This window comes from Gossypium raimondii, chromosome 6 (assembly GCF_025698545.1).
Source record: "Gossypium raimondii isolate GPD5lz chromosome 6, ASM2569854v1, whole genome shotgun sequence".
NCBI lineage: Eukaryota > Viridiplantae > Streptophyta > Magnoliopsida > Malvales > Malvaceae > Gossypium > Gossypium raimondii.
The window spans coordinates 55,131,029-55,144,378 of record NC_068570.1 but is presented as its reverse complement, the minus strand read 5'-3'; the positions used below and the strand labels follow the sequence as shown (position 1 = coordinate 55,144,378).

The 13,350-nt window shown below is 34.7% G+C and overlaps 1 protein-coding gene across 1 annotated transcript; it reads right to left on the bottom strand.

Moving 5' to 3' along the window:
- Window positions 1-863: 863 nt before the first annotated feature.
- Window positions 864-13,142, bottom strand: LOC105772934 (regulator of nonsense transcripts UPF2). The gene is made up of 18 exons (XM_012594445.2): window positions 12,984-13,142; window positions 11,846-11,935; window positions 11,615-11,702; window positions 10,626-10,828; window positions 9,225-9,569; window positions 8,959-9,063; window positions 8,656-8,783; window positions 6,950-7,123; window positions 6,739-6,820; window positions 5,940-6,263; window positions 5,643-5,840; window positions 5,434-5,535; window positions 4,957-5,208; window positions 4,656-4,874; window positions 3,506-3,676; window positions 2,808-2,993; window positions 2,251-2,715; window positions 864-1,926 (listed from the first exon to the last, which is right to left on the bottom strand). Exons 2-18 carry the CDS (start codon window positions 11,906-11,908, stop codon window positions 1,426-1,428), a joined length of 3,606 nt encoding a protein of 1,201 aa, XP_012449899.1. The 5' UTR covers window positions 11,909-11,935; window positions 12,984-13,142; the 3' UTR covers window positions 864-1,425.
- Window positions 13,143-13,350: the final 208 nt, after the last annotated feature.

Genomic DNA, 13,350 nt, shown 5'->3' with positions numbered 1-13,350 from the left:
ATTAGTAATTTTTTATAATTTTATTTTAAAAGTTACAAAATGGTTACTCAACTATTAATTAATTTCTTTTCAGTCATCCAAGTAAGAAAAATTACAAAATAGTCACCCAACTATTCAATTGTCTTTTTAGTCACTCAACTATATTGAATGATGACAAAAAAGACAAAATTAAATATTAGGTTATCATTTTATAATTTTTCATGGTTGGAATTACCAAAAGAGATATTTAGTAATAGTTGGATGACCAAAAAATTTAGTAATAATTAGATGGCTACTAATGTAATTTATCTTAAAATATATTTTAAGAAATAAAAAATCATTTTAATGTGATAAATTCAAACTTTATTGTTAACCCATGGTACAATAATAAATTCCTGAAATAGACCATTCGTAATAGATATCAAAATTTAAGTTTTGCTTAATTGATTCAAAACGATTAAATTGCGGTGTTGACTGCTTCTCTACGTTAAAGTTGTTTAAAAGGTTTCTTGGCATTCTAGGGTAAATTTTTTTAAGAACATAAATATTTTAAAAGTATTTTAAAACGAATATTTTATATTTAAAATATGAAATAATTAAATATCCTACTTATTTTTTCTCAATTGATATCTAAATTTAACCTCAATCTTTGGCATTTGAAATTTTCAAATTAATATTTTTTTCCAATTAAACACTCGAATTTTGTACCAGAAGTAAAACATTAAAGTCAGAACTCAAATATCAAAGTTCCAAATTGCAGAAAAGAAACTCAAATACTTATTCGACAAAGAAAGATATATTTCAAAGCCCGAAGAGAGCGATAACTGGTAGGGTAAGAGATATTACATAAAAATAAAATAAAATTTTAGATTTCAAAAGCTAAATTAGGAAGAAGAAAATGTAGGATGTAGATTATAAAATAAAATAAAATATACACATCAAATAAGTGCATTCATGCTTTTCTATATCAAACAGAATTACTTAGAAACCTTCACTTAGGGTAACAGAACCATGTTTTAATCAAATCCACTTCTTCCCTTTTACCAGATAATACAACAGTAAAGATGGGAATGCCAATCATTTCCGGACTCTGTAAAGCTTATTTTCAGTTCATCGTCACACATCGGAATCCATTGTACGTACTCCTAATTAAAGACTAACATCTAGTAAAAGCAGCAGGTTAGATGTATTACGTACCTTGCCTATATGAGAAAATCGATGCAACAGTAGCCATACTGCAGGAAGGCGTGATTGCGGATTTGCAGTTACAGGGCAATGTAACATCAAATTTCCGTTTCAAATCAGACCAGAAAGAGATCATTCAATCATCTGGCGGTGCTCTGAGAGCCCAAGCCAATGTTTTTCTCAATCTTTGTCTAATGTGTGGAAATGGAGGCTCAATATGATGCCCAGTCTTCCGAATTTTCCATTATTCTACCATGAATCTCACTTTTTTCTGCCATAATAAGATCCACTTCCTGAATGACTATGATGGCGATGACGTGATCCTCCACTCCTGCCGCTAGATCCTTCCCATGAGTTTCCACGGCCATAAGCTCTGCTATTTCCACTTGGCCAATTCAATGTCTGTGTCCCAAGTCCATTATTCTCTTCCTCTACCCTGTCATTATACTCCAAGACCAGCCTCTTAATGTCTTGTTTCTCTTCAAACTCCGCAGCTTCTTTCTGTTTCGTGCTTTGGACTAGCGTACAATCACGGGGAATATACATTTGTTTCGTCTGTTGTTTGTTCCCCCGCTTCACGAGAACTTTCACCTGCACTTCCCGGCTTCCTCCAGCCTCTTCATCCAATGCTTCATCACCACTTTCCCCTCCCACTACCCTTCCATGATGATCTTTGATAGAACCCTCAAATACATTCATTGGTATCATCATGTTTAATGTAGGTCGGCCCCGCAGCTCCAACTTGCGTTGCTCCATGCTCTCCTGTAATTAAAAAATTGAATCAAAATGGATAGCAAGCCAACTATTTCTTGCGACCTCAATTTGAACTGACCAATCACATTAGACAGAAATTTCAAAACCTTAGCATAGCATATATTTCAACAAGTATATTTCAAGTACATCGATATTAAAACTGAACTGGATTTTGATAGAGGAGAATGTAGGAATAGAGCTGATTTCTTGGAAACGCATCGAGTCTTGCCTTTGTATTTTATTATCAACCGTAAGAAACCGGATAATTTCCCTTTTTCCAGAAAAGAAATTATAAATGCAACAACAATAATTAAAAACAAAACAAAAGCTTGCCTGCACTACAGCCCGGAGCTCCTGGTCAAAACTGGCTACTTCTAGAGGATCAGGCTCAGCTACCTTCTGCCTGACATGAACTTCATCATCCTCATCCGAAGCAGGTCCATCATCTTCATCTTCCTCATCAGTATCACATCCATCGTCATGATTCTCTTCATCCAAATCATCTTCATTATGTCCCTCTGGTTCAATGGTTTCACTCCCTGATTCACTGTAACTGTCACCAATTTCCTCGTGAACCCCACCATTTTCCTCGGAACCATTCAAAATGCTAGGTTGGTCAGTTGAGATTGAATGGGAAGTCGTCCTGCTAGAAGGCTTTTCGGTATCAGAGTGCTTCTCATTAACTGTCTTGTCAGTTGAAGCACTATGTTCATGTTCCTCAAGTTCTACTAAAGCTGCATTAACTTCTTCCATAGACGAATACCGGGTCATGTTGGGACGTAATTCGGCAAATAAGTCCTACATATTTGTCAGTTTGTCAGCTTATCACATTTATGTAGCTCCAAATTACAAATTCTAAAACATAAAATCAATAATTCAACCTTGCTTACCTGCAAATCAAATTCAATGTCCAGTGGTAAGGCACCCTTGCTAAGAATGTACCTCTGGAAATGTACCAAGAACCGATCAAGTTTTCTCTTAGAAGAACCTCGGTCAAAGTAGTGCCCACATGTCTGAAGAAGAGTAATAACCATCCTGATTCGAAAACAATCCTCAGGTGGATCGAGGATATCTTGCTAACAACAGAGACAATCAAATCAGGTTACTAAAAAATATGAATTAAACGACATCTAATGCAAACACTTAATAACCACAAAATAAGAATGTTCTGTATTTTACTCTTCAAAGGTAATAAAATAATTTCCGCCAGTTATCTAACAATATACCTTAGATTTTCAGTTAACAAGAAATCTAATTGAAAATTTTCTTGAAATCCAGCCCTCGTTTAAGAGATCATATCTCAAACCTGAACAATTCCGAAACCTTAACCCTCATAGCCTTTGACCCTAAAATTCCTAAATCCTAACCCACCATAAGTCCCCATATAGGCAGCATCAGTAGATATGTTCTATAACACTAACTCCTCTCTCTGAATGCATTTGTAAAGAAGTTCAAGGAACAAAATCCTAAGAATCTATCAGAGAGAGAGAGAGAGAGAAGGGGGTGGAGGAGCTTAAGCACCTAGAAAGCACATTGCTGAACCTAGCAAGTATGCCATATAACATCAATAAATTAGATATGTAGATACCTCTGCTGTATCATGGCCAAAAACAAGAATCAAATAGAGTGTTTCAAAGATGACGGAAGAATCAACATGCTCATAGTTGTATAGCTCCCCAAGAAAGCGCATATGAGCAATGCGCCTCTGCTGCATCCCATAATCATTTAACTCCAGGCCAAGTCTAATCTCCTCCAAAACCTGAAAGTACAGAATATAACAACTGAACATAAACCCGGGGAGGGGAATTATAGGTATGTATGCTTCCAGTCTTATCTGTAAGGAAGATTATGCTTGAAAGACTTTGCCATAATCATCAAGGGGAAAGATGATACCAGAACAAAATGCGCACAAATATCTCAGAAAACAAAAGGGAACACCTAATAGAAATAGTAAGTTCTGATGTTAGAAGCTAACTTTTTATAGCATCCCAATATATTTCCATCTTGGTTAATAAGAATCTCAGGTTGAAGTCATTTACACTTTGTCAGGAAAAAAAATTTAATTTCATGAAGGGCTAGTCAAATCCTAAAATATCAAAACCATCTCAAAAGGCAGCATTCTCCAAGCATATTTACCAAACGAGTAAAGGATCTCACAGAGCAATACCTAAATAGAATCATGGGGAGGAAAACAAAATAACAGTCCAGGCCATGAGAAATCTATTTTTTTTGCATCCTGCCATCCTAAGGAAAAAAAAAAAAACAATAGTCTTTCAAGCATAATGCAGGGAAACCTCCTGAAGACCATCATATCATGTTGAGGAGAATTTCTCCTTAGATGAAATCCGAGGCCGATATATTATGGAAAAATAAAAAGTAAAGGTTTTCTACAGTTTAAAAAATACATTGAACTTGAAAAATAGAACCTAATTGGCAGATTTTTTTTTGTTCAAATCACTGCCATAGTGTTAACTGTTCACAAAAGGTATACACCAAAAAGAATTTTAATATGTTATGAAGAATGTATTTCACAGAATCATAAGTTACACACCAGCATTTCTCACCATATCAACACAGAATCAAAACAAATTGTGAATGCTAAGGGAATACAAAGTTGACCATACAAATAAGAACACAATGATATACAGTAGTGATTCCTTTAAAAACCCAGATAACATAGATATAGGAAAAATAAAAATCAACTCAAGAAGAACTAGTTCTAAATTCAAGAAGCAAACCTCATCAACAACAGCAACAGCAAATTCATCATGATAGCGACTCAAACCAGCAGTGAGAGAAGCAATCAAGTGAATTTGGCCATATTTCCCCTTGTGAACCTTCATGAAGCACTTTAAGAGATATGATTCACATTCAATCCATGGTAATTTACGAAGTTGCCTCAGCACATGCTCAATGGAAGACTTATCAAGATCTGTAAATAGCAATTTCCTAATGTACTGCAAAAAAGTTTGAAATAACTGAGTAAAATGGTTTAACACCAAAACAAGTAGAATATTTGACAGAAAAAGCAAATAATACCTGGTGCAATGGAGGACGGACTTTGGAGACCCGTGCAGATCTTTCAGGTGGTTTGCATAGGTAGTAAGCATTTTCCACAAGTGTGCTGTGCCGAGGATCCAAATTTTTTACATTTTTCAAGCGCATCAAGATCTCCAACATGTTAGCCATTCTTATGGTAGTTTCAGGAGAACGATACAGAAAACGACCGCACGTCTCAAGAAGATTGCAAGCGACATCAATGTTATGATGAGTGAAATCATCTAAACAAGTCTGTTACAAAAAGAATATTAGAATAAGAAAGCATATGAAACAGGTTTGCATCTATGGCATACAAATTATAAGACAATGAAAATGAGAGCAACAAACTGACTGCTCCTCATTTCTATATTCTATTTGTTTCAAAAAGCTCATAAACTCCCATGAGATGGAAGTATCATCACAGGAACAAAAACTGGATAGAATTCAACATTTATCAGTTAGCTGCTTTGCACATACCTTCAGACAACTGAAGACAAGGCCAGGTGATGAAATTTTGAACTTACAAAGTTCTCCAATAAACCTAATATTCCTGATCTTTGTTTCAATGTTCATCTGATCCTGCAGTTAATTTCAATTTTAAGAAATCAGTTACCAGCAAAAAGGAAATGAATGTAGAGATGGAAGACAGTTACAAAGAGAACGAGGGGACTTGTAAGGAAGCAAACCTTTTTATTGATTAGAAAGTTGAACTCTTCCTCCAACATCTGCAAGAGCATAGAGGGAACATCCTTCATACAAGTTGACAATGTTGCAACCATGCGTGAGTAGTATGGAAGCAACTCCAAAGAAGTCCTTGGTACATTAAACAAAGCTCTCACAAGTCTTTTCCGATTTGATTTTGAATTCAAATAACAGAACTCCACCTGAAATTTTAAATACAATTCAATAATCTTCTAGACTTGCATAAAACCCCATCGAAAAGTGGCATTCAACAGTAGGACTGAAAACAGAGGTTTAATTACCGTCAGTTGATCAATAAGGTCACGACTCACACAACCTGGGAGTCTTTGCAGTAGAGCATCCAAATTTGTCCCTTCACTACCTTTGAGCTTCTCCTTTTCATTTTCTCCTTTTTTATCTGTATCCTTTTCTTTCTCTTTCTCTTTCTCTTTCTCTTTCTCTTTCCCTTTCTCCTTGTCAGGATCTTTGGTTTTTTCCTTATCCTTTTCTTCTTTATCCTTCCCTTTCTCTACACTCTTCCCTTCTTGCAGAGTGCCAGAGTCTGCAGAAATGTCCACGGCATCTTGTGCAACTGGTGTACTTTGATCAGCTTCAGAAGAGGATTCCTAAAAGGTAAACCAAAAAACAATTTAGATAAACATTAAATAGAGAGGACTATTTAGGGGTCTTAAACCAGCTCTGTCAGAACACAAACACCAAATCAAACAATCAATAAGTCCAGAAAATTACTCTCTCTGCCCTACCATGCCACCAAAAAAGAAAATAAGTAATAGGTTTCTGGCATAAGATCGGATGCTAAGGATTTAAGAAATGATTCATTCAGCCTTTGTGGTTTGCCAGATCAAAATGCTTCACTTTTCTTATTTTTATTTCTGTAATTTAGCTTTTTTAGCAATTCCATGTCAGAGCAAAGCAGCAGTATCCGATGCTTGAACTCAACCAAAAACTTAATATGTAAAACAGAAAAGGATAATGTATCATTGGCAGTGCAAAACCACAGATGAAAGCACGAAGGAATTGTTGGCTTTGAATTGACCCTAATTGAGCTAACAATAATGTCCAAAATTTTGATCTACTTACAGTTGGTTGCTCTTGTGCCTTTGACGTTTGCTCGCTTGCTTTGGACTCAGACTCTCCCAATAATACTGCTGGGACAAATGCTCTGTGAAGAACATGTACACAATGCTCTTAACAGCAAGCAAATACATCTTTGATTTCCAAAAACACCATCAATGAAGGGCCCTATTAATGAAGTCTCTTTTTAACTAATTGAATAATGGCCACAACATACCTAAGATCAGGTAAGCATTCATAGAAAGCTCTAGTGTCGTCATCATCCCATATAGCTTCAAGGTTTGAAGACTCTTTTCCGGATGTTGATGAAGCATCATCCCCAGTAGTAACCCTAGTTGTGTGACTGTCCTCTGGCATGACTGGAGGCTGCATATCAAGTGCTTCAGCTAAACTGCAATACAATAATTTAAAATAATTGAACGATCAATATGAGAGAGAGAGAGAGAGAGAGAGGCAAAATCAGTTAAGTATGATTTTCTTTTGTAAGTAATAAAACCTCATATGAAAGTTACTCCTGATGCAAGAGGCATGCTAGACAAGCAAATTTAGTAACACCAACTTCTGTTTTCTTCTTTCTTTTTTTTTTTTTTCGGGGACAAGTTAGTCACTGACTTTGGCAAGACCAAAGAGACCCGAATAAAACCGGGGTACAGAGTTCCAACATAATAAAGTTGCCGTTAAGTATTAAAGAATTAACGTTTTATCAAAAAAGTAACAAATAACTCAACTGATTCTTCACTGATCTAAACAAATAGGACAACACTTCATCACAATTCTATTTCACTTCAAACTTTGTACAACTATATCAGTAAATACAAAATTTCACAGAAGAGACCATTGAATTGAACCCAAAAACAGCACATGTCACAATTCTTGATAGAACTGCTCATCCATCAGAAGGAAGAGAGAGTAGTACTAGGCGGATCTCAATTTCATAAGGGATCTAGTTCCTAAACTCAGTGATGCAAGAGCCGTATCAGGATACATGCAATTACAATTATCTGAGTAGCATTTAATATCCAAAGAAATCATAGAAAAGTCAATTACAGTTTATGCTTTGCCAACAATCACACTCTTGATAACCATTAATCTGATACAGATCTCCAAATTCAGGAATGAGAGCAATCACTCCAACCTCAGGAGCAACAGTCTTACTTTGAAATTACCAGAAATCATCTTTGTTTACCACATGGGGCACTAAACTCAAGAACTGAACTTGAAGCTAACCATACCAGTATATCTATTCTTTTAGGTTGTCATCACAGATACCAGCTTTTGCACTTCAGAAACAATAGAAATCCCAAACATATTATCCTTAGAATAAGTGATCTCAAACTCTCCACTGAGCATCCAAAGACTAAGTTTCTACCAAATTAAATGTGCAACTTTCCCAACAAACACTTTAAAAGACAAATCTTAGTACATATGTAGTGCACATAACAGCTAGTAGCAGTTAAAAAATTTCGGTTTTGAAATGCGAAGAAGTACAACTGGTTCCACTCAAGCCAATTGGTAGTATTAGAAGAGGCTCAGTCTTCAAAAATTTTCTGTTAACATAGAAAATGGAAAAACTAAATGCTTATGGTATGAATGTGGCAATTCCACAATTATACTGTTATATTTATGCTGATCGGTAGTTATGTAACAGATGTTTGGTCCTTAGCACACATCCATTCATCCGCAGAGAGCAAAGATATCAAAATGCAACTCCATCATTACTCAATGCTAATAAAGGCATAAAATTGTCAATCATAACATCATCAATCATGGTTCAGGCATTATACATAAACATCTATGATTATATATAGAATAAATTAAATGATACCATATTCACTACAGAAATGTTGATATCAATTAATTGACCATTAATCTAGTTGCCACTAAATAAAAAGTCCATGAAAATGACATCATAAAGCAACTTACGATGAGACATTGCGGTACAAATGATCATAAGATTTGCGTAGCTTTTCATATGAAGATGCATTTTCTTCACTGAGCTCTCCTTTAGCATTTAGAATCTTGGCATTCTCATGCTCCATTTGGCGAAGCGACTATAAAAGAAAAACCCCATCAATTAGGGGAAGTGGGAAACAAAGCAAAGGATAATGAAAGAATCAAGCATTCAAACTTATTACACGACACAAGATATGGCTAAAGATAAGTCCAAATAAGAATCTCATGACTTATCGCCCCTAAAAGATAATATTTTCAATTGCAAAAGCTTACCGCATGCTCAGACTGAAGAAGTTCAGTTACAGCATCATAATATAGATTAAATGCCTTCCTAAAAGTTTTCTTTTGATCCGCTGTGATACCAAGGCCCTTGAAGAACTGTAGCAAATTGCCAACAGAAGCTATGTCAAACCATCAATTGTCATTATCAAAATTAATGCTACAAATAATCTAAAATAAGAAATACAGTCATAATAGCTTTACATATAATAAAATGAGATGAAAATATCAGGCCATCTAAAGAACAAAAATCAACATACCTCTTCTTGAATTTCTTGACCAGACACTGGAAGTCCTAGAAACACTCGCCCTTGTCGAGCAAAACTAGCAAGAAGAGTCAAATTTGTCTGAGTAGCATCTCGGTCCTTTAAGTGCTCTGTGCTAGTAAGATCCTTAATGATATTGATAAAGATTCCATTGTCCTCTATAACTCCAACAAAGTAAAGTTCCAGAAGAAGTTTCAAAGTGCTACGCTTCTTCATTGCCTTCAAGTTCCTGTCTGCATCTAAATCATCCCCAGATTTTCCAGGAAAGAAGACTTTCAGGAGCCCTTGTATTAGACTTGGTGAGAAATCTTTGTACCTTTGATGAAGCAGAGAGCAGATCTTTGACAGATAGACAATAGTAAGATACCAACAAACTTAAAACGACTAAAAGATTCAGTGTATAATAAAAAGCTAACAAACATACAGACGCACAATGTTGCTAATAAGTATATTCTCATCAGTGCAGAGAACAAATCTGAATAATCCATTAACGCATTTAAAAATTTCAAGCAGGTGACTTCATCAATCATAGCAATGAAAGAGAACTCAATATTAAAAAACCAGCAAACTTAATACACATGCAGATACAGATGTCATAGATATGTGCATCATTAATGATACTAAGGAATGCATGCCTACATCCATAATCACATTTACAAATATTGAGCAAGCAACCTTACCAAAAATGATAAGAATATATATAAGAAGAAACTGGGAAGGTCATGGATAATTTCAAACTAGAAATTCTGTTATACTTAACATAAACTAGGGCAGCTTATTATAAATGTGTATGTGTATGTGTATATGTATATGTATATGTATATGTATATGTATATGTATATGTATATGTATATGTATATGTATAATTAAAATAGTAAGAGGAACCAGACTAGGATACTCTATAGATCTTTGATTCGTATGGAATAAACAATTTTAATAGTTATATTATTGAATCCTCATTAAAACTTGGGTCTGCCAGCAAAAGCTCAACAATTACCCACGAGGGCATTGGAGGAGCTAAATAATGATTCAAGAAGCTACTACAACCCATTTGGACAAAAAGAGAATAGGTTCTTTTTCTTTCTTATTTAAAATTCTGCTTAATCACCTTGCTTACACAGCTATGATTAATTCAAGTCTTTGGGTTTGGCTCGTGAAACCACGTATCATTTTCAGCTGAAGAGAACATAAGAAACTTCACATTTCAAATCTAAACAAAAAATGCTACTATTAACTTTGCATGTCTGGATAGGAAATAACATAGATCTTTTTAAGACAATGTCCTCATAGCAAATTAACTGAGAAAACAATATGTATAACCATACAATCTAAATAAACATGTATTGAAAAATATAATCATACAATTTGTAGACCAAACTCATTCATGAAAGCTACCTGCACTGCAGCTTGTATATCCGAACTCTTAAGTTTGGCATCACAAATAGCAGACACAGCTTCACTAACAAATTTACTTAAATTGACACTACGTAGCTCCTCCATCAATCCTTCCTTCAGCTCTTCATTTATCTGCTTTAATTTTTTAATAACAGCTGTATTGCGCTTAATACTAGAATCCAAAGTCCTGAGGAAGCCAGAGTCTAGAACCAAGAGAAAAAAAAATATTAACATTTATGTGACAGTTATTTAAGTACCAATATTCATAGAAATTGATTTCATGTTAAAAAGATAGATATTAAATGCTTCCGTGGCTATATAATAAGAAGGGACTCCATAGATAACCAGTATAAAATATATAACAACAACCAATTCAGATGAATTGGATATGGACAAAACTTAAGAAGGGCCAGCTGTCCAGCACTTTAAAGAGCTATCAGGTCCACTTGAGTTAGCACCATAGTAGGAAACATAAAGGAACATTGTTTTAGATGGTTTGGTTATTTGCAATAATAGGCCCATGGCACCGAATAGAAAGTCTGAGTTGATTCAAGTTGAAAGAAGAATAGAACAGGAAAAAACCAAAAATCTCATGGATGAAATGGATGAAAAGGTCAAAAGAAATAAAATTCTAAACAATGATGATAACAATAATTTGATATTTGAATGCTCTAAATCCTAAGACACAATTTCTCTACAAGCTTCAATATCTGAGTTTCTAACATGCAAACCTCAATCCTTCAACAGAATCTGATATGATAAGTTCACAAGCCACTTAAAGCTTACCTCAGGACTGATCTATTTGTTACTAAACATACTATAAGCTATAGTCATTATAGGCCAACTATAAGCATTTACATCTCCTCAAAAATATTTCCAGCACTGGCTAAAATCACTATAAAATAAACAAATCAAGTTAAAAAATTTAACCATTTCCATAACCAGCAATAACCATACAAAACCCCCAAAATGTGGTAAAATTTACTAACCAGGCCTTTCAGGATTCAAATTGGTTTGACGAAGAGCCACTTTTCCCTCAATAGATTTCTTAATTTCCTCAAGACGTGCAACGGCTTCCTGCAATTGGAACAAAACATATATGTGTTTCATATCAAAGTAACTTCTTATGAAGAAAAACCACTCCAAGGAAAAGGACAAATGACCAGACAGTAAACCTTTTTCATCCATTCACATGAAATTAACCAGGCCATCAATCTTACCTCATCATCTTGTTTTCCATGGTGTTCACCTCCAGCCCGAGATTCATCCTCTTGGTTATCCATCTCATATACTTATAGCCACAATAATCCCTGTAAAAATAAACTGATTTATCAATAATCAAGAAACACACACTAAAATTATGAATAATAAGGAGCTAAACAGAACCTTCAAAAAGTGTTATAACAATAGTTAAAGAAGCAATACTCGAACATAGCATGGAAAAAAAAAACAAAAATACCAACTAACAAGATCTTCTTCTAAGTTTTCCAGAGTAATGCATTTTGAGGTAGTACCGATATAAATAACTCTCCTCCATGTTAAATATCACAACCTCAGCTAGCATTAGTACCCCCTAGCTATGTTGCACAAACAAGGTATTCAACCCCATAACACAATTTAGTTTCAATTACTACTTGGTAAATCTGTGTTGCTCTGACTCCTCATTTTACTTGAAATATCTATGTCCAACACCCGTGTCCAAATCATATCCAGACGTTGGCATGCAGATATGATCCTCCAAAGGCATTCAAATACAGAAAAACCTTAGGGAAAACTAAAAGAACCAGAAATCCTCTAAAAAGGACCCAAGATACTGAAGCACTAGTCCTCCTTCACCAACAATTAACAGCATGTAAACACGAAGAAAACCAATTCCTAACCATTCAAAATACATGCGCTAAATCATAGAAAGAATACAGAACAAATGCTTTATAATCAGATTTCTAAAACCACAGTTCCCCCTTTTTACCACTTTCCTAATCTCGGACAACTAAAAATGAAATCAAAATTCTTATCCTTCCTTTCCTTATAACTTCTTTCCAAACAAGAAAGATAAATAAATTGTCAACTGATAACTAAAAACAAAGAGAAGAAAAGAAAATTCACATAATTACTCCTATAACCTATCTTAAAAGTTCCAAATCTTCTCACTTACAACTTCAGTGGACCAATTAAAAGCATTTCATAGTAATGATGATAATACTAAATCGTTAAAAAAATTCAAATCATAGGCTCGTAGTTCACTCAAATCATAGACATATGCAAAAATTCAATCTGATTTTTTTTTTTAAAAAAAAAAGAAGGTTAAAATTTCCGTGGATCTTAGAGAGATGGAAAGAGGGAGAGTTAGGGTTTGACCTGAAAATTCGGGGAAGAAGCTAAGAATGATAAAAGTAAAGAAAAAAAGAGAGGAAGGGAAGGGAGGTGTGTATGAGGCCTTGGAAGAAATTTTTTCTGGAAGCCAACCCGAATTGTTTTTTGAAGAAGAACCGAGAAAATAAAAATAAAAAATAAAGTGAAGCTTTGCTCTTCAAAGCCAAGGGGCTCGAAATCGGATATCGGGTCGAACTTGAGTCCGTATTGGAACTTTGTGGGACCCAATTTTAGGGTTTGGGAACCTTTATTTCTTTTTCCTTATAGATTGAGAATGATGCGTTTTTGGTACGCCTAATACGTACAGCTTTTTTTTTTTTTTTAAGGAATACATGCAGCTATTTTATTATAT